Raw genomic sequence first — 27,957 nt, 5'->3', positions numbered from 1 at the left:
AGTGCCCAAACATATGGAATGATATTCAATCTTGCAAGTTTTCCAAGAAATACAAAACAGAGATAACATTTTAGTAGCTTTGCCAAAGGCTGAATAAATTAATACAGTGATTTCAGAAAGCGGCTTGGCAATATATTTCAATTGTCCAAAAAAAAATGCTTATACTCTTTGGATCAGTAAAGCTAAAGATAGATGATGTGCATTCTATTATCATTAACCAAAGGCTTCCTATGTGTCAGGCATTGTAATAAAGATGTTACATGTATTAACTCTCTTTAAAACTCAAAACAAAGCAAAACTCTAGGTAATTATACAGGTAATTATTATCACCAGTGTTTTACAAATTAGGAAGCAGGTACAAAGAGGCAAAGTCACTTGTGTTAGGCTTCATAGCTAGTAGGAGGCAGGAACTGAAATTGATTCAAGGCAATTTGGTTTCAAAGCACTTGTTTTTAACTACTGCACTTAACTTTTAGAAATTTATCCGGAGGAACCAATCAAAAAAAGAAAATCAAACAGGAAAAACAAAAGGTTAGATATGTCCTAATGTGTTTTGCATAATATATACCTGCAAAATTTGGAAACAATGCAAGGAAGAATTCAATAAATCACTGTGTATGTGATCAGGAGGCCATCATACACCACTTAAAGTAACGAAGAAAACTAAGTATTGGTATGGTGTTTACAATTTATACATTTTTTAAAAAAACACAAACTTAGATGTATTTGTTTGCTAGCTCAAATGATTTTTTTGAATTCCTTAGGATTTTCTATATTTAAGATCATGTGGTTTGGAATCTGTGAATAGTTTTATTTTCCTTTCATATATGGATGCCTTTTATTTCCAGTTCTTAACTAAATTTTCCGGATAGAACGTTCAGTGCAATGTTATTCTTTTAATTTCAAAATACTAATTAAGGTGGTAGAAGTGTTTTTGTTACATGTATGTCTTGTAATTTTAACCAAAATGTAAATAATCTGTACACTGATATAAGAACTTTAGGAAGTCAAAATAAATGGAAAGATGTCTTTTAAAATAAAAAGTTATCTGGATTTCTTATCATCACTATGCTAGTATCATAGGATTACAAGAATTTTGGGTTCAGCCCATGCTAGCATTTCAAGCCCATGGAACCCTAAAGTGGTAAGCAAGCATCTTCCCATGTAGGAAAAGACCAGGTCACAACCCAGGTGATGTCATGAGAAATTCCTAGATGCATGAGCACTAGTAAACAGCACTGAGCGAACAATAGATATAATTCTGTATTTTAATGAAAGCACACACACTACGGTGTTAAAATCAGAAGAAAGGGCCGGGCACAGTGGCTCACGCCTGTCATCCCAGCACTCTGGGAGGCTGAGGTGGGTGGATTGTTCGAGGTGAGGAGTTCGAGACCAGCCTGAGCAAGAGCGAGACCCCGTCTCTACTATAAATAGAAAGAAATTAATTGGCCAACTAAAAATATATAGAACAATGAGCCAGGCATGGTGGCTCATGCCTATAGTCCCAGCTACTCGGGAGGCTGAGGCAGGAGGATCGCTTGACCCCAGGAGTTGGAGGTTGCTGTGAGCTAGGCTGATGCCACAGTACTGTGGCCTGGGCAACAGAGTGAGACTCTGTCTCAAAAAAAAAAAAAAAAAAAAAGTTAAAAACAAGTGAACAAGCAAATCAACTACACCAGGAGAAGGAGAGTCAAGCAGGGCACACGCCTGGGGTCTACGGCACACGCACTCATTCTCCATCAGAGCAGCGACACCTCTCTCTCTCAAGGCAGCTGCCTTCCCTTTTGCCACATGCTTTCTCTACCCCTGGGTAAAAAAGAACTCAGTGGTTGAACGGCCAGATACACACTTGCCAGTGGACCAGCTCGATAGAGGACGAGCCTGCAGCAGAGAGCTCCTTACAGAAGCCCGAGTGGAAGGCAGTTGTCCCCAAACTCAAAAGCCTGCGGTCACACATTTCATTCCATTTCTTTCCTTGCCGTGTTTCCTGGAAAATAAGACCTACCCATAAAACAAGCCCCAGCAGGATGTCTGAGCACGTGCGCAATAGAAGCCCCACCCCGAAAATCAGCCCTAGTGGCGGGCGTGGCTGCGCAGCGTCTGCACAACCCGTGCGTGTCGTCGCGGAGCGGGAAAGAACACGAGCAGCCCTTCTCCTCCGCCCCGTGACAGCTCTAGTGCTCCACAGGAGAGATCGGGGCCGGTGGTGCTAAAGGAAACAGAGTCGCAAGACATTCAGGATGGGATTCGGGGTTTGTAGAGTGAGGATGATGTTCCAGAAGATGACTCAACTCTATTTGAATACATGTAGATGGTTATACCGTACTTAAAAAAAAAAAAAAAATAACACATGCCCTGAAAATAAGCCCTAGGGTGTCTTCTTGAGGAAAATGAATATAAGACCCTGTCTGATTTTCGGGGAAACACGGTAGGTGCTGCCCTGGCTGGTGCCGGATCCTGCATGTCTTGGACCCGGCCGCACAGCATTCTAACTACAACACGTGTTGACCCAGGCAGGCAGCTTGGAACAGCAGAAGCAAACGGCAGCACGAGGCTTTGAGTCAGCCGGTCCTGGGTTTGGATTCTGGCTCTGCCACTTCCTAACTGAGTTGACATGAGCACATGGAGTCCTTACCCTCCTTAAACACGGCCTGCCATTCTGTGCCATGGGACCTGGGGCCAGTCATTATGCCTTCCTGCGCTTCCATCTCCTCATTCATAAAACGGTAAAAAACAACACTCTCTCAGACGGTTGCTGGGAGGTGTAAAAACCATCACAATGGGTTTCCTTTTCCTCAACTGAAAACTGTGGATAGAAATGGAATACCCACTTCGAGGATCATTATTATCTATGCAAAGTGCTTACGTTAGTGACTGGCACATAGCAAGTATTCGATGAATATTGCTTATCGTAATTATTCACTAAAAGATGCTAGAAATTAAAATCTTAAGCATAAAACTTGCAAAAATATATTTTGTTTATTCAGATTTGTATTCACCTACACGTTTGCAGAAAGAAACGTCGCCATTTAAGAAAGCAGCTAATAAGCGTTGACTCTTTTATTATTTTTATTGTTATGGTTTTATCCCTGATTGTAATTTATTTTTTCATAACACATAAAATGCAACAATTCTTCACTTTGAGCATGACAATAATCAGTGTAGAGAAGGAAATGGTCAAAGCTGAGAGGCTGGTACATTTCCTCGGTCCTCTATTCATGTGATTTATTTCTAAAGAAAGAAATTTCTAATATATTACAGTTTATGAATTTCAGGATGCTCACATTTATCCCTAAACAAGAATACATGTCGACTCAAATACACGAAGATGTTGCTATTTTCATTTTGTGTCTTGCAGAAAACATAGTGGGCTTATGAAACATTTAACCCATGCAGCACAATAAATTCAACAAAGCCCCTGATTCAACACATTTGCCCAGGCTGCTTCTCCAAAAGAGCGAGGCCACTTCAGTGCTTGTCGGTGCAGCAAGCTGGGCACCTTCAGAAAAGCACAGGAACATCCTGCCTGCCCCTCATCAGTTGTACTGAAATATTTTATGCAAAGCAGATTTTTTTGGTTATTTGTTTTAAGCATGGAAATTAAAATTAATTCCCCAACAACTATTTGCTGCATTCCTACTCCAAGCCCGATGCATGGGCTAAGGCTAGGAATGAGAAGATGGGCATAAACAGAGAGGGAGTGGCTGGTTTCGTGGAGCTTGAAGCCAAGGACAGGAGAGGGACCTTCACACCACATGTTCCCACTGATGAGCATAGTGTCACAAACACAGGCAAATGCCTCTCACAAGGAGAGTAGATAGTAACGGACCTACCCTAGATCATGATAAGGGATTCCTTAAAGAGGTGACAGGATGAGATGGGAAGGGTGAGTGAGTGTTCATCACTTGAAAGTTGCACTGGGGAATCTGGAATTCCAGGCAGAGGGAATGTCATGTGCAAAGGCCCTGTGGCAGGAAGAATCCAGATGCCTCCCCAGAACCAGAAGATCAGAGTCACAGGAATATGAGACAGGGCCATGGAGACCATGCCGGGGGTTTTAATCTTCCTCCTATGAATAACGTACGGCCACTGAAATGTCTTAAATATTGGGGGCAACAGGATTCATTTTGCAGGCGGAAAGTGGCCGCGATTTGGATGTTGAGTGCTTCGTAAAACTCACCAAACACTTCTGCAATCTCAAAACCTGCCCAAGCGAGGAGAGAAACTAGGGACATACAGTCTGTGTCCGAGGCGTGATTTCTGTAGTCACCTCAACAGCCAGGCTCTCAGAAGTCCGGTACCTACTTGTCCTAATGATTTCTGTGCACGTCTATCCACAAACAGGAAATTGCTTCCGCTTGGCTCTTGGCATCATTTCCTTTTTATTCTTTTTTTGTATTTTCTTAAAAATTTAATTTTAAAGGGTAGCCATTTGTTACAAACTTGCCCAGAACTCGCACATGACAGTTGTGTTATTTTTCCTCAAATGAGAAAGCAATACCGTCTTGTAATTCGACATTTTTCCACTCATAGCAAATCGTCCACTTCTGCCAAGAGGATCGGACCAGTTTGGTATCTCAATTTATAACTGCTACTCCAACACTGGTGCGAGTTTCCCTAAAGGTATTATTTCGTGCCTGCCTTGGTTTCTCACTATTTCAATCTCCACCATCTGCTTCAACTAAGGCTGCAGGCCTGCGTTTGGCCCGCCCTGAAAAGACAGAGAGTCCCAAGGGAATGACATATAGTCTAAGAGAATTTTACAGTAGGGCTACAATTCCTCATTGTATAAGTATTCGGTTTCGGAGACAAGGAGTTTGAGTTCTGTGTCTTTTCTCCTTGTATAAGCTACTGCTATGCTTCCCCGAAAATAAGACCTACCCATAAAACAAGCCCTAGCAGGATGTCTAAGCATGTGCGCAATAGAAGCCCCACCCCGAAAATCAGCCCTAGTGCCGGGCGTGGCTGCGCAGCATCTGCACAACCCGTGCGTGTCGTCGCGGAGCGGGAAAGAACACGAGCAGCCCTTCTCCTCCGCCCGTGACAGCTCTAGTGCTCCACAGGAGAGGTCGGGGCCGATGGCTCTAAAGGAAACAGAGTCGCAAGACATTCAGGATGGGACTCGGGGTTTGGAGAGTGAGGATGATGTTCCAGAAGACGACTTCACTCTATTTGAATCAACGTAGATGGCTGTACCGTACTTAAAAAAACATACCCATCTCCTGAAAATAAGCCCTAGCGTGTCTTCATGAGAAAAAATAAATATAAGACTCTGTCTTATTTTCGGAGAAACCTGGTAGCTTTTCACCCATACTACAAAATTTGAACATAAACTGGAAAAAATGCTGCCCTATTTTCAGCTTAGGAAGAAAGAAACAAGGTCAACTCACTTCTTCACTATAGCTGTTGAGGAGTGAGGACCAAAAGGGATCAATACAGGATCATCATCAAATACATTCTACTAAGAGTTCTTATGCGTCTGGGAGTCACAGAATAAGGAAATTGCTATATAAAGCAAAACCACAAAGTTACCCCAAAATGAGGAAGTACCTATTTCCAAGTTCTGTTCTCTAAGGGTCTTAGGAGGCAATTAGGCATCAGAGGAGAAAGAAATGAGCTGTTTGTGCCATTTTGTGGATCCCTAAAAACATGAGTTTCATCATCTATATAATAAAAATAACAACCTCCGATGGCCGTTATGATAGTTTCTGCCAACTCCATATTCCTGGAACAATTGTTCCCTCCGTCTTCTAGCTCAGCTTCTTTCTTGTTTCTTTCACAGCCCTGATCACGACGCACCACTGTTTTACACACCTGCTTTTCTGGCTGTCTGTCTGTCTCCTGGGCTGGAACGGAAGCTGCCTGAAGGCAAAGGTCTCGCCCGTGCTCTCTTGCCCAGCACAGACGCCGGCCCAGCGCGTATCTGACGAGTGACTGAACGAGTGACGGAGCGCGGGGGAAAACGTGGACAGTTCGTGGCTGAGATCATCGCATTTTCCCCACCGGCAGCTACGCTCCCAGATAACTCACAGCAGCTCTGCAAGGTTGCTTTCTTTCGAGTTGATCTGTAAAAGGAGGGCAATCCCTGCCTTGTCTACCCCACAAGGCAGATACAGGGGTCAAAAAGAACGATATGTAAAGTCCATGACATGGTTGCAGGAGGGAAAAAAAAAGAGTAAAATTTAAGAATAATTTAAAAAAGAGAGAAAAAGAAAATCATAAAAACAAACAAAAAAAGAATGATATAACCATATGCAAATGTTTTGCTATGTGCCTAGCTCAATATAAAGCAAAGGGCATTTAAGGTCAAGGAAGAATCAGGCTGGAGGTGAAAACAAAGGAAGGACAGGCCATTTTAGCCATGGAAGAGTCTTTTTTTGTGTTTTTAAACAGAAACCAAAGTAGGATCAGTCACCACCACCCCTGACCCCCACCAGGTGCTGTTCTGTCTAATCCTTGTGAAGGATCCCATGGAGCGGAGACCACTGCTACCCCCAGCTCACAGATGAGAGTTGGGGACAGGGTGAGAATACTTAAGCAGTCTGCCCAGGGTGCCACCATGACAGAAAGAACTGGAATCCAAACCCAGGCAATTTGCCTCAAGTCTTCCTTCACGAGTGAGCTTGTGAGCCTTGCGCTCACACACTGCATCTCCACACCATGCCGACCATATTCAAAGTCAGCACGGGCTTCCTGTGCCCAGGACCGCAAATAGTAAATACTACTGGAGGACGAGCGGATAAGGAAAGTAGCAACCCTCTGTACGTGCTCCCCACAACCCAGACCTCCTGCTGTTGGAATGAGGGCGACAAAGTTAGAATTAGCTCTAGAAAGCTTTTATCTGGGTTTGTATATGATATGTTTGGTTGATACTTACCTTGCGAGCACATATTATTCTGTAGGAAAATAAATATGACACTACACACCCCATAAAAACCTAAAATGCTTTTAGTGCCCATATTTCTCGTTATAGGGTGTAGTGGGGGTGGGAACCTCTATTAATAGAAACTCTTCCTAAGGAAGGCTCTCTATCTAGTCTCACTTGCTTAATGATCCTTGATAAGTCATTCCACGGCCCTGTCTCTACGCCTACTAAAACGACTCTAAGCATACAATTTGTGATACTTATATCGCTTGTAAGAGGCACTTTGTTTGCGAGGGCTGTTGCTAAGGAGGACACGTGTGCGTATTCATTCCTCTGGCCCAGGAATTCCCCCCATTAGCAGCCAAGCCCTACGGCTGCCCGGGTTATAGACAGGCCATAACAACTCCCAATTTTAGAGACTTTGCCTGTTGGAGACACTGAGAAAAAAATGACACACAGCTCCAATAATTATGGCTTCTAGCATTTATGGAGACAATTTCGCCTGGATATTTTCTGGGCTTTTCAAAGTGAGTATTCCCACTGCCTGGCTTGGTTCTGTGCAGAATCAAACACAGTTTTTCTGTGGATGCCTTGATGTGCTTATGTGGCAAGAGAAATTTTAGGGAGCGTGGCCTGAACTAAAACAGTATGTGGCAGAGATCCCTTTTTCAGGCTTTCTGTAGGGTTATGGTAGAAGCGAGAATTTATTGACTTCAGGGTCAGAGTTCATCTATAAGTATCTATTTTCTAAGGCTGAAGATGGCCAGGCCCCCGACCTCGGACATCTGGTCAAGATTCGAAAAGATGATGGCCAGGCGTGGTGGGTCACTCCTGTCATCCCAGCACTCTGGGAGGCGGGGCAGGCAGATCGCTCGAGGTCAGGAGTTCAAGACTAGCCTGAGCAAGAGTGAGATCCTGTCTCTACTAAAAAATACAAAGAAATTAATTGGCCTACTAAAACGATATAGAAAAATTTAGCTGGGCATGGTGATGCATACCTATAGTCCCAGGTACTCGGGAGGCTGAGGAAAGAGGATTGCTCAAGGTCAGGAGTTAGAGACCAGCCAGAGCAAGAGGGAGACCCCCATCTCTACTAAAAATAGAAAGAAATTAATTGGCCTATTAAAACTATATAGAAAAAATTAGCCGGGCATGGTGGCACATGCCTGTAGTCCCAGCTACTCGGGAGGCTGAGGCAGGAGGATCGCTTGAACCCAGGAGTTTGAGGTTGCTGTGAGCTAAGCTGACGCCACGGCACTCACTCTAACCTGGGCAACAGAGTGAGACTCTGTCTCAAAAAAAAAAAAAATTTGGAATGATGAGGTATAGGAGTTGAGTGCCATGTTTATACTATTTAGCAAAGACAAGGACCTGGCCCTGCCATTCAACTACTTTGGTTGTCCTTTGGCTGGGGCCATATGATAATATTCTGATATGGTAACAGGTTATATCAATGAATGTGCCTTTCATTTCCCCTTCCCTCATTTTTTTCCCTAAACATGGCAGCTTTAGAACTCTTTGTCACTGCATTTGGGAAGGATGGTTACAAGAGAACACAGGAGAACAGCAGAAATAAATAATAACAATAACAATAATAATACATAAAGGATTGACTTTTAGGTTTTAAGAGCCCATGTTACGTGATCAGGACTAGGCTCCAAGCTTCAAAAATTAGAGCCCTGAAGTTCATCAAGCGTATGCTCTATACAAAACGTTTGGAAGGATATGACTAGATCTAAGTTAACGCCCCACCCCCTTTATCCAAGTCTATGATAAAGACAGTCAAAAATGAGGCTAGCGCGGTGGCTCACACCTGTCATCCTAGCACTCTGGGAGGCCAAGGCAGGCAGATCGTTTGAGCTCACGAGTTTGAGACCAGCCTGAGGAAGAGTGAGACCCTGTCTCTACTAAAAAAAAAAAAAAAAAAAAAATAGAAAGAAATTAATTGGCCAACTAAAAATATATAGAAAAAATTAGCCAAGCATGGTGGCGCATGTCTGTAGTCCCAGCTACTCAGGAGGCTGAGACAGGAGGATCGCTTGAGCCCAGGAGTTGGAGGTTGCTGTGAGCTAGGCTGATGCCACGGCACTCTAGCCTGGGCAACAAGAGTGAGACTCTGTCTCCAAAAAAAAAAAGACATTCAAAAATGGAAGATGAGAAGGGAGAGACTGAGGGAGGTGTCAAAGTTAAATGCTGGTATGAGCTCATGGAGAAGGTCCCAGGCTCTGCAACCCACCCCAGCCAGCCTCACAGCAGGGCCCTAGAAGTCACCAAAGTCAGGTTGGGCCTAGGGAGAGAGGCCCTGAGGCCAGGACCAAAGATCCATGCCCAGCAGCCCTCAGCCTTCATCACTAAAGGGCAGGAACAGACAAGGAACGTTCCTGGAGAAGCATTCACAGTCAGCAGAAATCACACATAGGTCCAAAGGTCTCAGAGCAAAGGTATCCCACCAATAATTTCCAAGTCCTGCACTTGAAAGAGTCCTTTGTAGCCAAGGCTCAGTCCCATGGACCAGGTGAGATAAGGGACTTTGACTGATTAAATTTCTACGAAACACTGGAATGGAGATTTAAAAAACAAAGTAAAGTTATAGAAAACAACTGAAAGTTCTATTGTCTTCATTGGTGATTTTGTGGCCTGAGATTAGTGCCTATTACAATATATAACCATAGGAGAGGGAGGCCACGCTAATTATTGCTCTCAGAATCAAACATCGTCTCAGCGTCTTGCTGATCTTTTTCCAAATTTATCCAGTGGAACAACTGACAGTTGGCATGGCTGGTGACATGCCGCCCTCAAAAAGAGATTAAAAAAGAATTTTCTTAATTTCAAAATAATACAGGAAGAAAAACTTTCCTATCTAAGTGAATTAAAATCAAAGCCATAGAATTAGCATGAATTTAAGGCTACGCTAAAGTCTACTTTTGACTACTATATATGGAAACCTACAGTCTAGAAAGATAATCACCTTTTATTGTTCACAGCATTTTTATTCAATACCCTATGTTCCAAAAAAGGATTTAAAGAGGGTTTCCAAAAACAATGAGTATTTCAGATGTGACGCTCACATCATTCTAATTTGGAGAACCCCATGTTAACTGGCATTCCATCTGTCTAACACTTGAGTGCGGCGCTCACCGCTCACCGGCCGCGGAGCCTCGGCCGCGCCGGCACGCGCAGCCGCACGGTGGTCTGCGCCGCGCACTGACCACGAGTCCCTTCTGCTCTCCTGTGACGAGGAAGGCTCGAAAGCGCTGGAAGCTGGTTTGACTTCACAGGCAGCTTCACTTGTAACGTAAATCAGAATAGGTAACATAGACATGTATGTTTTCATTATGTTATTTTTTAATGTTCACAATTTTATTTTGATAAATGAAAATTTAAAAAGTCAATTCAAAATGACAGACTAAAGCCGACGCCCAGCCGTGCGCGTTCACCTGTGGCTGTCGACTACGGTCGACGCTGGCGCCGCAGCGGCTAAGTTTTGTTAGCAATCTTGCCCAAAGAGTTTCTGCAAAATGCCTTTCTAAATGCACAGAGTTATATACCTTGATAACCTTTCTGTGATCACTTTGTACTTATTTCATGTACATTTCAAAATCAATGAAATAATTAGCAAATAAAAATTCTTAACAATTGGACACGTGCACACGTTATGCAAACACAGAAACCGGCCATTCAGGTCGCAGGCAGGGGAAGATTTAAGGGTGATCGTAGCAAGAGAAATGTCAATCAAGACTCTAACATCTAGAGATGAGTCAGAGAATAAAACATTTAACAAAGAACCTTATTAACACACAATCCTATAAATGCATGCTCTTAGAGATTAAATCACAACTAATCTGCGCCAAGCTTCTGCTGAAGAAAGAATGAAGGTGTAACAATGCATTTTATGGATGCTTGTCATCCAAATGGCTTCGAAAAGTCTTCAAGCACCAAAGGGTTAGATATCATTTATCCACGGCATTTTCACATGGATTTCTAAACCATGCTAAGAAAATCCGGTGCCATAACACAACATCCACACGACAATTAAAGGTTAATACAGAATAAAATAATACGATGACAGGGAAAACTATTAGTATAAGTCATAAATTCTTTTGCACGTATATTCTCAAAGCACTTGACTTTCGTTAAGTGTAATTCATTTGCCTTGATAGTCTTGTTAATAAATTATATAGGCTCTAATCGGCCTGGGTCCAGAGGAGAATAAGAGACTTGAAAAATACATGGTTTATTCACTAATAGCATTTGTTAACAGGGTTTTTTTTTTTTTTTTAGCCCCATTAAAAAACAGGAATTTTACTTAAACTATTACTATAACTTTGAGGATTGAGGAAGAAAAAAACACAGCTTAAGGATTCTGACCTCCCAAAACACAGACATTTACCAGAGTGTGCTATTTATCTCTTTTCTTTCCTGCATATTATAGGGGTACAAATGTTAAGGTTACATATATTACCCTTTCCCCCTCCCATGCTTGAGTCGGACCCTCAAGCGTGTCCATCCCCAAAATGTTGCACATCTCACTCATTGTGTTTGTTTATACCCATCCCCTCCCACCTGCCCAACCCCCGATAAATGTTACTTCTATATGTCCACTTAGGTGTTGATTCGTTAATACCAATTTGCTGGTTACTACATGTGGTGCTTATTTTTCCGTTCTTGGGATACTTCACTTAGTAGAATGGGCTCCAGCTCCATCCAGGAAAATACAAGAGGTGCTACATCACCATTGTTTCTTATAGCTGAATAGTACTCCATGGTGTACATATACCACATTTTATTAATCCACTCATGTATTGGCGGGCACTTGGGTTGTTTCCACAACTTTGTAATTGTGAATTGTGCTGCTATAAACATTCGAGTGCAGGTGTCTTTTTTATAGAGTGACTTTTGTTCTTTTGGGTAGATGTCCAGTAGTGGGATTGCTGGATCAAATGGCAGATCCACTTGCATCACTTTGAGGTATCTCCATGTTGCTTTCCACAGAGGCTGAACCAGTTTGCAGTCCCACCAGCAGTGTGGGAGTGTTAGTGTTCCTCTCTCCCCACATCCACGCCATATTTACCTCTTAACATCTTCCCACAGTACAGCCTGGTTGACTAGGGACACAAGTCAAAACTGAGCATGCTCATTGTGCCACTTGAGAGCTCTAGCCATGGGACACAAAGGCTGTTACGCCCTAAATAAGTCACCATTTATTCATCCTCTGTCACCTCAAAGTAAGCCAGGTGCAGAAAAGCAAATACCACATAGTCTCACAGATATGTGGAATTTTAGAAAGTTGAACTTCTAGAAGCAGTAAAATGATGTTACCAGGGACTAAGAGGTAGGTGGCAATGGGTCGATGTTGGGCAAGGGATATAACGTTTCAATGACACAGGAGGAATAAGTTCAGGAAACCTGTTGTATAACATGGTGACTATACTTAATGAAAATTGCTAAAAGAGTAGATTTTAAGCATTCTCACCACACAAAAATAAGCATGTGAGGTAACAGATATGCTAATTAGCTTGATTTAGCCATTCCACAATGCATACATATGTCAAAGTATTTTTATGCCATAAAGATATACAATTTTTATTTGTTAAAAATATAAAAAGAACTCGGATGCAAACAAAAAAAAAAAAAAAAGGAAAACAAATCTCAAATCTCAGTATTTGAAGTTGTCCCTTCGTGGGGTGACGGGTTTCTAGGTGGCGTGTTCCTTCTTTCCAGCAAGGAGGGAACTCTGAGGCATCAGCATTCCCACCAAGCGGCATTTGGCAGAGCAGTCATGGCAGTTAGACAAATGCTCTGCGCGAGCCGTAAGGTGTGACAGGTGACCCACAAGGCCTGGCCCGTAAGGTGTGACAGGTGACCCACAAGGCCTGGCCAGGCCATAGGCAAATGCTTGCAGATGCTCAGAGCCTCCCTGCGAATGTAACCCTTTGCACTCGATTGCTTTTTTTCTCTTGCTGCTAACAATGCTAACCATGTGGAGTCACACTCGACATCTGAGTGCGAAGGGTTAAAGGACGCATTTGGGAGCTAAGACGTTTGGGGGGTGCTACTGACTAAAGGCCATAGCTCACCAGGAGACAATGAACGTTTGGCACACGCGGTGTCGTGCACGCCCGGGGCCCGCTGACACCTAGATGCACTCTCCGCATCACAGCGCTAGCAAGGCTCCGGCTCCGTATTTCGCTTGCACCGCAACGTCGTACATACGACGCCTGTCTGCGAACTCTTCGGCGCCTCGATGCATCACTCCCCAGTGCGCCCCCCGGTGGAAAGCTCCCGTCTATGCTCACGGAGCTTTATGATGTTTGATCTACGCCCCCATCTCCCTCCTGAGCAACACAGACCATAGAATCCCCGTGAATTCCTCCCCGGCAGCTGCAGCCGGCCCAGAACAGCAGAAAACCATTGCCAGGGCTGAGCTATCACCTACGAGCCAGGATCATTTCAGATCTTGTGCCTGAATTATCTCATCGACTCCCCACAACCATTTATTTATATTTTTTGAGACACAGTCTCGCTTTGTTGCCCAGACTAGAGTGCCGTGGCGTCAGCCTAGCTCACAGCAACCCCAAACTCCTGGGCTCAAGTGATCCTCCTGCCTCAGCCTCCCAAGTAGCTGGGACTACAGGCACATACCACCATGCCCAGCTAACTTTTTCTATATATTTTTAGTTGTCCAGCTAATTTCTACTTTTAGTACAGACGGGGTCTCACTCTTGCTCAGGCTGGTCTCGAACTCCTGACCTCAAGCGATCCTCCCACCTCGGCCTCCCAGAGTGCTAGGCGTGAGCCATCACGCCCAACCCACAACCATTTTGAATGGGAAGCTTTACTATTCTCATGTCAAAAAAATAAATAAGTAAATAAGGAATGGCTTTGAAAGATTACATAACGTTGTCCAAGCTCTCACACGTGTGGCTCATGGGTAACCCTAGAGCACAAGCCAAAGCCTCTTGGATTCCCAAACTTGTAGTGTCTTCACCGCTTTGGTGTGGTGATCTTCCTGACTTCCTGCCTCCATCTCTTTTTTTCCAGAGACATCAGCTCATTTTTTTTTTTTTTTTTTTTGCAATTTTCCTTCTTTTCTTGGCCTCGATTTCTGCACAGAAACCTATTATTCCCAGGGATCGTACCCTGAACGTGTCTTTGTAGCCGTGGCACACCGGCCAGGCTCAAGGGGGAATGCACTTGGCTGGCGGGCTGTGGTGGGTGACTATAAACATACCCGAACAGAATCACATTTGATCTTTCTGCCTCTGAACGACAAGTTGTCGGTGGGGACTATCCAGCAGAGATCACTGCACTGCGCCTACAGCTAGCACTCTCTCCACGAGAAAACAAAGTAGTGTGAGTGGCCTCAATGCCTGTCAAATGGTTTGTGTTTTCTGCAACCGTGTGGACCACCATACATATGCCCATGTATGCACCCACTTGAGGCCTGGAGGCCGAGACAACCTGTGAGCAAGAAATATCACTGCCAAGGACTGGTCTGTATCAGTGAAAATTAGGCCACTACCGTACTTCCCCGAAAATAAGCCCTACCCCTAAAATAAGCCCTAGCAGGATGTCTAAGCACGTGCGCAATAGAAGCCCCACCCCGAAAATCAGCCCTAGCGACGGGCGTGGCTGCGCAGCGTCTGCACAACCCGTGCGTGTCGTCGCGGAGCGGGAAAGAACACGAGCAGCCCTTCTCATCCGCCCCGTGACAGCTCTAGTGCTCGGCAGGAGAGATCGGGGCCGATGGCTCTAAAGGAAATAGAATCGTAAGACATTCAGGATGGAATTTGGGGTTTGTAGAGTGAGGATGATGTTCCAGAAGAAGACGACTTCACTGTATTTGAATCAATGTAGATGGTTGTGCCATACTTAAAAAAAAAAAAAAAAACATGCCCTGAAAATAAGCCCTGGGGTGTCTTCTTGAGGAAAAATAAATATAAGACCCTGTCTTACTTTGGGGGAAACACAGTACTAGGGAAGGCACGAGGAAATCTGTCCAGCTCTCAGAGCTGGGAGACCCTGGAATTGGATATTGAGGAAAGTTGGGAAGTTCTTAAAATACTAACGGATGTGATAGCATCCCTTGCTTGAGTGAAACTGTAAATGCATATGGATCATTCACAGGAATAACGATTACATAGTGGTTCGGGTTGTTCTCTATAAATATGCGTGCACGCCTAGCACCAAGTGTCATTATGATGTACGAACAATGTATCCCATGGCTGCTAATGAATATATATTTTTTTCAACAGCTATTCTTCCTCTCATGATCTTTTGCTTTCTTGGGATTTTAGAACACACCATGATAGCCGGACCCCTGGAACTTCCTCTTTCCAAATAGTGCAGATCTCATTCCTTGTGTTCAAAACTTGTCAAATGATTTGAGTCAACGTTGGTCTACTTGCAAATGATACATAACAAATGTAGCTCGTTATGGCTAAAGAGGGTATAGGTCCCAGAAGAAAGAACTGTTTGCATTTCAATCCGTGCTCGCGTCTTAGGAGAGGAGATGCTAAGACCTCCTTATTCTTCAGCAGATCCCAGGCACAGAAAGAGCTCTGGGGCGGGGGCCGTCTTCTGTCCTCAGATGGGAAAATATTCTGTCTCCCTGACACCGATTGGTAGCACCAGAGCTCTCAGCTGGCTGCCTCTGGTTGCTCTTCTGAATGTGCCCATTTTTTTAATGTTTCACAATCTGGTTACTGAGGCAGTTTTCCCTGATAGCACCCGCAACCTTAAGCCTATCAGTGCCTCCCCCTCCGGCCCCTTCTTTTCTCACTGCAGTTCAAGATCTCTCATTACTACAAGATCTCTCATTAATTCAACGGAATCCGTCACTTCTCTGCATCTCTGCTCCTTTCCCTCTAGTCCAGTGGTTCTCCCTCAGCTTGCCTTCCTTCTGACTCTCCACTTCCGGACTGGGGCATTTATACATGTCAAGATGTGTTAAATAGTATTTTGGGGAATACTGGGGTATTCCCTAGTACTAGGGTATACTAGGGTATTCCCTTGGGGCTGGTTACCAAGGCAAGACAGACAGGGTGTTGGACTTGGAAAAAGGAAGAACCAGAAAGAAAAACAAAGGCATGACTGGCCATGTACTTACATCTGATAACTGGAAGGGTGAAAGGTACGATGGTGGTCATTACATTCACCTCTGTTCAGTAGGGTACCGATGGCCATGTGGAAGTGGTAAGAAAAGAAAGGGAAAAGAGAGAATATATGGATGATTTGGGGCCCCACGGGTAAGGTCATTTAGCGAATGTGATTATAGATTACCCACATGGGAGAGTGGGTAAGGAAGACACAGACAATTCTACTTCCGTATTTTTAAGGTAATGATTTGGATTATGACCCTATTTGTTTTTATAAACCCAAATCCTCAACAGCAGGACTAAAACGTGGCTACAGATCAAATGGCCCATGTCAGAGCACATAAAAAGACAGGGGCTTGCCCTTAGAAGACGAAAATAATCCCAATGTCCATCAAACGATCCATTCCACCTTCCAGACACTCTGCAGAAAACCAAATGCCAGAAAGAACCCACCAAATTCTCATCAATCATCTATCTACATACTTCCAGTGCTCCTGAATATTTCCTGTCACACAGACAAACTATCCAGGTGTCAAACTAATTTTTTCCAGTTTCCACTTGAAAGCTTTGTGTCACCTAGGATCTATTCAACATTAAACTAATTTTTCCCCCAACCCTGTAAGGAACATATTTCTGGAAATACCTTATCATCACACAACATGATCTGGAGAACACGGTCGGCCTGCTATTGCACAGGGAATATATGCATCCTATTGATTTTGCATCATTGTTTTTATTCGTGTCTTTGTTACTGTATCTCTTTTTTCACAGAAAACTCCTTGAGAGAAAAAAACTACATGTAAGCATCCTCACACTCTTCACAGGCATTCTTAGTACCACGCGTTACACGTGACCGTCCTGATTAGCAGATGTGTGTTGAGTAGATCAATCTGCAACACTCAGATGATCTATATTCAAAGAGCCATGTTGCAGAGGGAAACTAAACACGGGAACTGCGTCCAACGGGAATATATGCCTTTCTTGGTCCTACAGAAGACATTTCAGGGTTTTGTGACAACTCAATGTCATCATGACAAATGCTGGTGGCTTGTAGGGGATGGAATTAGGGAATGCTGTCTGTCTAGATGAGTTCTGGCAGATTGTCGGGAAGAGTATTTGAGGCAGGCCCATGAGGAGATCAGGTGCTTTTCCCCGCGGAGCCAAGTCCCTGAGACAGGGGTCGCCACAGAGGGTAAGGAAACTGATAGGAGATAGAGAAACATAAAAGAATGTATAGAGACTAAGGTATAGTTTATAGTTTTTATATATACATATGTAGATCAGACATAACACAGCGGGGAGTACCTAGGGGACTGGTGTATCTCCATAACCGCCAGCAATATGGTTAGATTCACACAGGTTTTTATAATCAAAGACATCAATTACCAGTTGTCAGGATAACATATTTGCATATCAGGGAATGCAGTTGCTAGGGGATACAGGTAGTGGGTTGGGGTCAAAAGTCCTCTCAAGGGGCTTTTAATCAATCTAGGTGAACAAACAGGTACAAAGTCTTTCAGGGGCTAACTTCTAAATTCTAAGAGGTAGTTGTCAATTAACAAAGATATAACTAAAGAGGTATAGTGACTCTATATTTCTTTGATTAGTTACGGTGGACTTAAAGGTAGACAGACAGGAGAGAGCAGGAAACCCATCTCTAAAAAACAGGTTGTTTATAACCACCGGGCACATCTCTGGGGAAAGTGCACTCACTGTCTCCGGCTCCCACCCTGTGGGCCATATTTGCCTTGTCTTGTCTTTCAAGACACAGGGAAGGCCGGGCGCTGTGGCTCACGCCTGTAATCCTAGCTCTTGGGAGGCCGAGGCGGGCGGATTGCTCAAGGTCAGGAGTTCAAAACCAGCCTGAGCAAGAGCGAGACCCCGTCTCTACTATAAATAGAAAGAAATTAATTGGCCAACTGATATATATAAAAAAAAAAAATTAGCCGGGCATGGTGGCGCATGCCTGTAGTCCCAGCTACCCGGGAGGCTGAGGCAGAAGGATCACTCAAGCCCAGGAGTTTGAGGTTGCTGTGAGCTAGGCTGACGCCACGGCACTCACTCTAGCCTGGGCAACAAAGCGAGACTCTGTCTAAAAAAAAAAAAAAAAAAAAAAGACACAGGGAAGCTCACAGATTTTGAGATACCGGGAAGCCTTCCTGGAAAACATCCCTACCAGAGATTCAAGAGCTCTCCCATGATAGCAGCCTCTAATAAGTGAACCATTGAGTCCACACATTCCTACAGGGCAAACTCCTGTTTCTGTCTTTAATATAGTAATATAGGGTGATACGATAAAATAATGGTCTTATGAGCTACATTTCATTAATTTCTCAATCATATTTCTCAACAGCAAATCACAGCATTTTCTGGAAACAGCCTTCCACGGCTACCCAATACTCCTAGGATAAAGACCAAATTCCACATCCATCCATCCCAACATGACTTAGTCTCTGCCTTTCTCTCTGTAACTGCAGCCTCGGTTCACTCATTCTCCCTGCTCTCTGTACTTCACTCACATCGTTGCTGTTTTTCACATCCTCAGAGCTATGATAATTCCTCCTGTCCCAAGCCCTTTGCCACGTTAACTCAGAAATTCTCCAACCCACACCCTCCTCCTTCCACAATTGGCCAATGCCTACTCCCTTTTTTTTGGGATCTTGTCTCAAGCATACTTCCCTAAAGGAAGTCTTTCGAGAGAGCTTGCATCTGCAGCGTGAGTGAAATTCCTTAGTTATCCCCCCTCATGGCCCCAGATCTCATATGGAAGTTTATAATTCCGTATTGCATTGGCGGATCACCAGAATGATGTCAGAGTCCCTCCACTAGACTCTCAGCGGCATGGAAGGCAAGTTTTTATCAGGTCTGCTCACCGTCCTCAACAATGCCCAGCACGGCACTTGGCAGAAAGGAGTAGATCAATAAATATTTCTGAATGAATAAATGTGTACTTCTTCTTTCTCACTATGTACACGCACACACACATACATTTTTTCACTTTGTAATGCCTATGCAAGGTTAACGTACAAGGAGCAGTGACTATTTTAAGCACATTTTAAGTAGATGATTCATGAACCTAGACATTATGGAAATAATCTGGAGTGTTCACTACTCTAAATCCAAGCACTTTGTTTCCTTAATCAAATATACTATCCACGGTAAGAGAGAAATCTGGCAACAGTATGGGATTCGTCAGAGATTTTTGTCTATGTGAAAATGACTCCATGCTCCCGGCTGGCACACGAACTAATGTTTATCAACGAGAGCATTCACAGCAACACGACCCCTTCTGAATTCAAAGCATCGGTGAGCATGCCAATTACTGCTAGATAGACAGGCAGAAAAGAATACATGCCTGTCTGTTCTTCTTTTGTCCTGCAAGACTTATGGCTCCTGTTCCATTTTCTGAGAGAGCTAGTAAAATTCAATTTGCTTTTTCAATTTGTCTCCAGCCACGCTCCCTTCTGTCAGCTACGCAGAGAGTTCAATGCTAGCCACGCGGAGTGAGAGGAGAAGGACAATGAGAATTAAATTACCTGTGCATTTGCGATCTGTGTCTTCTTTTTTGGACCCACTAATCGTCAACTTGCAGTTGAAGTTCTCCTCCCAGTACTCGGCAAACCATACGTTTCTTCTATTGTTTTCAAGCGTGCGGGACGTGAAGTAGGCGTCAAACCCTACACAGAGTTAAGTGGAAAGGTCAGTGCTTGTGGGGTACCGCTGGCCCACGTAGAAACAAAAATACTCGTGATGGTTTTCTTTGTTTCAGTAGACTGGATGCTCTTTTGTGTCAACCAAAAAAAAAAAAAGGAGGGGGGAGGAATAAAAAATATTCTAATGCTAACCTAATACCGTGTTTGCCCGAAAATAAGACCTACCCATAAAATAAGCCCTGGCAAGATTTCTGAGCATGTGCGCAATAGAAGCCCCACCCCGAAAATCAGCCCTAGTGACGGGCGTGGCTGTGCAGCATCTGCACAACCCGTGCGCGTCGTCGAGGAGCGGGAAAGAGCATGAGCAGCCCTTCTCATCCGCCCCGTGACAGCTCTAGTGCTCCACAGGAGAGATCGGGGCCGGTGGCTCTAAAGGAAACAGAGTCGCAAGACATTCAGGATGGGATTGGGGGTTTGGAGAGTAAGGATGATGTTCCAGAAGACGACGACTTCACTCTATTTGAATCAATGCAGATGGTTGTACCGTCCTTAAAAAAAACCAAACACATCCCCTGAAAATAAGCCCTAGGGTGTCTTCTTGAGGAAAACTAAATATAAGACCCTGTCTTATTTTCAGGGAAACACGATATGTGGCTCAATCCCTAGTGTATCTGTCAGGTAGTAACTATGATTAATATCGTTCCACTTTGCAGATGAGAAAACAGAGGATGGGAGGTGGTAATAACATGTGTAAGATCAACCATGATGCCATCCTGTGCACGCATGACCATGTTAGCTCCTGACCTGTAAACGTCATTTCAAGAAGGCTCTTTCACTTAGTCATGCCCCATTATGCAATTGACTTTCTAGGCAAATTGGAAGTAAAAGATTTTGAAGAGGCCACAGGTAAACTGAGTCATGCATAAAGCTCAATCCTATTTATTTATAAAGGGCATCCAGGTGAGCAGAGACCCAGGCAGCAAGGTATGTGGGGACACTTTAGAATAGAGCAACTTTATTTTATTTATTCATTCATTCATTCCTTCCTCCCTCCCTCCCAGTTTTGAAGGCTGGGAAGTCAAAGACCAAGGTCCTGGCAGCTTTGGGTCCTGGTGAGGGTCCTCTATCTGACTTGCAGATGGCCACATTCTTGCTGTGTCAGCTTTGGGGAGTAATTAATGCAACTTTAAAGGCTCCAACAGGGCCATAAGACCAGGCGAGAATCCAGGTGGAAAAAAGACTGGATGTGGTGTCCCAGCACCCAGGCTCCAGTCCCAGCTCTACCAATCTCTCTGTCATGGAAACAGGAGCAGGTGCACACTCATCCTTTCTGACCTTCCCTTCCTCTGTCTCTATCGGTGAAGACGCCACCCGCCTTTGCCCTGAGACAGAGATGGATTTCAGGTGGTGGGAAGACTTTGGAAACTTTCAGCGCTGAGCTCTATGATCAAGAACCACAGAAAAAGATGGACTTACTTTCACATTATTTAAATTATTTGAATTTCCCCCTTACCTTTAGAGCCATACAAATGGCATAACCATGCTAATGACAAAAATAATCAGTCTGTTGCATACATTTTTTTCATCAAGCGTCGCATCAACCCTAGGAAGTAGGTACCACTCGGATCTATAGTTTAGAGGTAGAAGCGAAGGCTGGGAGAAGAATTTCGACCCAGGTCTGTCTAAATCCCAGATCCTGGCTCGTGCTTCACACACTACATGGAGCCACGCGCCTCACATTTTGGCAGGTGTCACAGTCCCCTGCAGAGCTTTTGAAGGACACAGGGGCCAGGCTCACCGAGGTGGGCAGGGGGCTGGGTCTTTTTGATTTTTCTCAAGTTCCCTAGGAGATTTCTGCAAACACACCCAAGCTCGAGAACCACTGCGATGGAGCTTTTCTGTGGCCCACTTCCATGCCACCTCCTCTCGTTCCCTGCCCGACACCCTACCCCAACTCAATGTATCAGCCGCTGAGGCCACAGAGCAACTGGTGATTCAGTAGGTGGAGAGAAAATAGTACAGAGCCAGGTGCTGCAATGAGTAAGTCCATCCAAATGCTAACACCGGCTACACAGTCCGACAGGACCGGAGCAAAAGCCAGTTTCGAAAACAGGGCTCCTCTCAGACGATTCAAAGCAGTAGCAGCAGAGGTTGAATGGGTATTACCTCATCGAGTTAATTCTCACCGACTTACCTAGGCTTAGCAGAGTCGGATTTCTTTGGGGACCAAACCATCTATTCATTTGTCTTTACCAGTGAGTGACATGGCAAAAAACAAATTAAGTCTCGCAGGTTCCCAAATACACAATTTTTTTGTCCATGAGATATATCCAAAAGTTTTTTTAAAACAGACCTTGTTATAGCCATGTATTTACGATGTATTGGAATATTCTAGGCAGCTCTTGGGGTTAGCACACACCACAGCTCTTCTTTGTTAATAGATACGGAGCCTCTGACACAGTGTGACTCAAAGCCTTCTGTTGGGCTGAAGTCACCAAGCCATTCTAATTACGCAGCCTGAGGATTCTACCTGTCCTGTATGAAGAATAGGATGTTCAATACATGATTTATGGTCGCCAACGTGGAGCAGAGAGTCAGAGATAGAGGCAGAAATTAGAATAACACTGATAATCTTATCCGTGTGCGTGTGTGTGTGTGCGTGTGTGTGAATCACAGTGAATTGAGACTCTCTTCCCATCCCTCTAGAGCCCAGAAGAAAAGTTATCTGGACACATATCCCATTACTTACTATTAGTTTAAATACCAGGGTTTCAAAATGTAACCCATGCCACCAAAACCAAGGCATCATTTCGAGGAAATGGCATCAGACTTATGTAAAAGTAGAAACATCCTTCCTTTGTACTGAGCAGAGGGAAAAAGTTTTAGTATAAAACTGTTCCTTTGGTTGGAGATGAGTTTAACTTCAAAAACGAGTCTCCAGGTGCTCGTGAAGGGAACGCCCCGCTGGTGACATGTCTAACGGCGTTCCCTGCGATCTTGGAGGAAACGCAGAGCGGCACGAGAACAAACAGGGCTTCAGCTGGCACGACGACTGCGCTTACCTGGCTCTTCTCCCTTTTAACTGGGGCGCCACCCTCAAACACCCTCTGAAATGTGTAGCTGGGACAAAAGAGTGCAAATCAAGAGAGACATATTTCATCCCAGGTGGTGTTTGGGAGGTGACCTTTTCAGCTGAGAGAGGGGCAAAGACACCTATCACAAGTGTGTGGTGCGAGGGAAAACTACCAGAGTATCGCGAGGGGTCGAGGATGTAGCTGCTTGCCCTGCCAGGGTGATGGGAGCTGGCAGGTACTGGTGGTGCTTCCTGTGGCAGCCAGAGCTGACCGGGAGCTCCGATGGCCACCTTCTCTGTTCCAGCAAGTGTTGACAGCAACCGACCGGGCAAAGAACCGAGCGACGCTCGGAGAATCGGCCTTTATTCTGCCAGCGGGCGCAGAGGGGCAGGCCACCAAATTCTGAGCACCGCTTCCCTGTTCTCCTCCGCTTTTATACACTTCTTGGGGTTACACACAACCAATCAACTGTGAGCATGAGGAGTTATCCAATTAGCAGTAGGATTCAAAAAGCATCCAATCAGCAACAAGTTTTACCTATCCAATCAGCAACGAGCTTTACCTATACAATCAGCAACAAGCCTTACATATACAATCAGCAGTGGGATCCAAAAAGCATCCAATCAGCAACAAGCTTTACCTATCCAATCAGCAACAAGCTTTACCTATCCAATCAGCAACGAGCTTCACCTATCCAATCAGCAACAAGCCTTACATATACAATCAGCAGTGGGATCCAAAAAGCATCCAATCAGCAGTGAGTTCAGCCATAGGGCCCTGGGGTGGGGGTTCTTCCCTATCATCTCAACTCTAGAACATCCCCGTAGGCCTAGGTGGCCAGGTGCGGGGCCCCCTCACTCTCCCTCGAATATTTGTGTGACCTCAATGAAAATATGAAGTTTTTCCCCTCTAGAGCAGGACAAGTTGCTTTTAAATTTCATATGGAAAGATATATAAGAGCCACAAGATCTCTGAAAAGGAAGAGCAAGTGTGCGTGAGAATGTGGCAGCTCAGGGGAAAGAAGGGAGTAAAAAGACAGAAGGACACAAACCACCAGGTGTGATAACAGCAGATTTTAAATCCACTATGATTAAGAAAAGATTAGCCCTGGCACGTGAATAAAGGCCATCAACAGACCATCAGAACAGAACAGAAAGTCCAGAATTGGACCCAATTGCACAAGGGAATTTAAATACAGTAGAGAATAATAAAGGTAGTATTTCAAATGACTACAGAAATGATGCTCTGGGCAGGGCGAGGTGGCTCATGCCTGGAATCCTAGCACTCTGGGAGGCCAAGGTGGGAGGATCGCTCAAGGTCAGGAGTTTGAAACCAGCCTGAGCAAGAGCGAGACCCCATCTCTACTAAAAATAGAAAGAAATTAATTGGCCAACTAAAAATATATAGAAAAAATTAGCCCGGCACGGTCGTGCATGCCTATATTCCCAGCTACTCAGGAGGCTGAGGCAGGAGGATCACTGGAGCCCAGGAGTTTGAGGTTGCTGTGAGCTAGGCTGACGCCACGGCACTCTAGCTCGGGCAACACAGTGAGACTCTGTCTCCAAAAAAAAAAAAAAAAAAAAAGAAAACAAGAAAAAGAAATGATGCTCTTTTAATAATCATCTAATGAACAGCAACTGGTTGGATATTTGGAAAAAAAGATCTCGTTGGATCCCAGTTAGGAATTTAACACAGTTGCCCACAAAAATACTAGGAAGCATTGCAGGGATCCATCTATAGCAAGTGCATCTGGGGCTTGCTGTCTCTGCAAGAGGATGCATTTTGCACGGTTGTAGGAGTTGGAGGTCCGTCACCCTTGAGTCTAGTGCCGTGCAGCGTGTTCTCGTGACACGTCTGCAGGTAGCCCAGTCTGCGTTGTGCAAGGCTGTGGGCAGTCAGTTCCTTGTCTGCCCTCTCGTAGGTCTCTGAGCTTCTAGAAGTCAGACACTGTCTACTATTCATCTCCCCCTTCCCAAATGTTTGAGCTCCTGTAAATATTTATTAAAATAAATTGAAGACATGCAAATCAGTTTGGCAAGAAATCATTACTGCTCTAGTGGGAGATGCAGCCATGATGATTTGGTGGTGTCTACTGATGAGAGTGGTGGAAACCAGCCACTGTTTTTGAGGGAACAAAAAGAATTACTGCGATGGGAATTATGCCACAGAGAACAGAAATCCCAACGGAAGTGTTTATGGATGAGGTGGAGCGAATAATGTCTGCAATGTTGTTCCACAGAATGGCTCCAAAGGGTTGTTGCATAACATATAATACAGCATGCCTGTCATTTGTTAAATTTCTTTAAACTGCCTGGGAAACATAAGGACATTTATGCAATCTGAATATAATTTTATGGGAATAAATATGGATATAAACAATACATATCAAATTGATGGTTTAATGGTTAAAAGCAAACTCTGGAACTAGAATTCTAGAGTTCAATTCCTACCCCTGTCACTTGCTAGCTAGAATACCATGAGCAAATGACTTAACCAATATACGTTTGTCAATCTATAAAATGGGGGTGATGATATCGCCTCCAAAAGATTATCTGATCATATTATATATACATAATATTCATAAATCATCAAACATCAATATATCACTAGTAAGTTATTACTGATGGTAGGTAATATTTTACTTTAAGCTCGCCCATATTTTCTAATTCTTTATACATATATAAAAATAAAAGACACACACGTTTAAAACAAAATGTATGTACATAATCCTTATGTACCATTCTTGATATGATTACATTTAAGAAATTATTTCAGAGGATTTATCATATATCAATCAAGTGCTATTCTCAGATATGAATATTTAAATATATCAATAACAACACAATCTAATACTTTATGGGTGGCTACACCTTGGGCTAAATGGTTTACATGGATTTTACATATTGGACGTAAACACACTGTTTTCTTCTCATAGAATTCGTAGTCCAATAACCTCTTTTAGAAGATATGAAAGAAAAACATATAGGACTTAGCTAAATATAATCTGTTGAGTATATTCAAGAAAGAAACATGGTAGGTGGTAGGGGTTGTCGTTATAGAACACCAAGAACAGCGGGGAGTGCTACAAACGTTGTTTATTGATTAGAGAGTGCCTTTGGCTTAATCATCTTGTTTGCATTAAAAACTGTTTTTTTCCTCATAAGACTCAAAAGAGTTCAGAGTTTTCTATCATCTACTGGGCCACCAAGAGGCTTCCTGGCGAGAGGGAAGGGCGTGGTCCGAAAGGGCGTGTATCAGAAAAACACCTTTGTATTTCCTCGTGCTAAAGTCCACAGAGCAAGCATCCTTGAGTTGTACTTCCGTTGCTAACAAGGGTTGAATGCTCACCTTGAGATTAATAGATTCTCTTTTTAAACTTATTTTTTATGAAAGCCAGTCCTCAAAAAAAAAAAATAATCAGTCAACTGCCAGAACTTCTCTTCCTGTGCCCTGAACTGTAAGACTCCATTTCAGTTTCTGTTTCTTTCTCAACATCCAGGAAGCAGCCTGACAGCAAGACCCCAAACACGCGGTCGGCCCAATTAACTCGCTGGAGAAGATCATGTGAAATCAAAAACAATCGGCAAGCATCGGCCAGGGAATGTCCCAAATGTCCCAAATGAGACCCACCCTCCCTAGAAGATCCCTAGAAAATGCCTAGACCCGATGCCTGCAAATGCATCTCCCCAGCGCTGTGCTCTAACGACCCACAAATACTGACTTGTGTATTGCCCCTTTCCAGAAACTCAATCCCTGGTCTAGACAAGGAAATTGCAGAGTACCCATGTCTAGAGCAGTTTCATGTCCTTTGCTGCACACTGGAATTGTGTATGGAATTTAAACAGAAAATGACCTATGCCTGGACTTCCAAGCCAGACCAGCTAAATCAGAGATTCTGCTGGGTGGCCCAAGCATCAGCATTTTTAGTTTCCTAAGAGATTCTGACGTGTGGCTAGTGTGGACAACGTCTGCTCTGGAGTATTATGCAATTGCATCTCTCATATATCCATTTGACACACAGCCCTATAAGAGTAGTCCAAGGAGATATATGAGAGATAAGGGCCCCTTTATTTGAATATATCTACTTCTGTTTATATGCATATATTAGTATATATCTCTCTTACATTTAATCAGATAATATCACTTGTTCACCGGTCTTCTGAAAAATCCAGTAAGGATTGAAGTATGTTTGCCATAGTTGATTGCATCTTGGTGCCATTTTTTAAAAAAATTATTTATCACATGAAATCTTTCCAACATTTTAATTAATAATATTCTTGTATATGCCAACTATATATATGTTTATTTAAGCTTGATGTCATCCCAATGAATGTAGATTCAAATTTGTTTCCATAGATTATAGGAACAATTGTAATATATAATTTTTTTTTGCAGAAATGTTTGAGGAATTTTTTAGAAATCATGTTAAATTATTGTGATCACATTCATGTGCATATATAAATTTCCAACAATCATATTCTTATAGATGATTAATTTAATACATAGAAATTATTGATCAATTCTGCAAAGGGAACTCACACATTTTTCTAAGGCAGCAACAGAGCAAAAGCCAGACACACTTGTCAAGAGAATTATTCTGCATTGGGGAAGCTTCACATTTTATTTTTAATAACCATACAAGAACCATGTTGCCTGGTTACTGTCTTCATTTTGTACTCTGATCTAAAAATGTCTCAGCAGCCAGAAGTTTTCTGCAAGCTCAATACCTAACCTTATATAATCAAACATCTAGAACAATCCAAAAGGAATTTTACCAAAATGATATTTCATTTTCTTCCTAATCACAGATTCAGCCACTACCTAAAGATTGAGGGGAAAAAAATTAACATTTTGAAGGAAGGACTTTTCATTGCAGATCTGAAAAGGAAAAAAAAAAAAAAAACCTTAAAAAAAAAGAAAACCTAAAAAAAAAAAAAAAGATGGTCCTAAATGCATGACCATTTAGTATTTGAATTCATATGAAAATAAAAATCAAAAGAAGAAAAGGGTTTGGATACCTAGAAAATCAATTAATATTAAAAATATCATTTAAAATTTTCATTTAAAAGGTCACTTTCATTTGGGGGTGTTTTCAGGTTTGAGAGGAACTGTCTAACATTCTGGCTTTTTAACTCCTATTCCATCAACTCTTAAAACACGCTATCTTGATGTATAGGATTTCTCCTTGTATTTCTGACACATTGATGAAGATACCGTATTCTCAGAAATATAAAAACGAGCTGAGCACAGATGGCCCACATAAA

General features: G+C 43.3%; 1 protein-coding gene across 7 annotated transcripts in view; it reads right to left on the bottom strand.

Annotated features, from left to right (window-relative positions):
- GRM7 (glutamate metabotropic receptor 7) overlaps positions 1-27,957 on the bottom strand; it is a 794,973-nt gene that overhangs the window by 282,368 nt on the left and 484,648 nt on the right. For all 7 annotated transcript variants that reach the window (XR_012915318.1, XR_001153146.2, XR_012915319.1 and 4 more), the window contains exon 5: positions 19,503-19,643. Coding sequence is in view for 3 of the 7 variants with exons in the window: in XM_012761143.2 (XP_012616597.1) it covers positions 19,503-19,643 (141 nt within the window). In the remaining 4 variants the exon portion in view is untranslated. The remainder of the gene's footprint in view (positions 1-19,502; positions 19,644-27,957) is intronic.

The sequence above is a fragment of the Microcebus murinus genome, chromosome 28 (genome assembly GCF_040939455.1).
Source record: "Microcebus murinus isolate Inina chromosome 28, M.murinus_Inina_mat1.0, whole genome shotgun sequence".
In the NCBI taxonomy this organism is placed as follows: Eukaryota; Metazoa; Chordata; class Mammalia; order Primates; family Cheirogaleidae; genus Microcebus; species Microcebus murinus.
The sequence above is the reverse complement of the archived record's forward strand: the minus strand, read 5'-3'. Positions and strand labels throughout refer to the sequence as shown.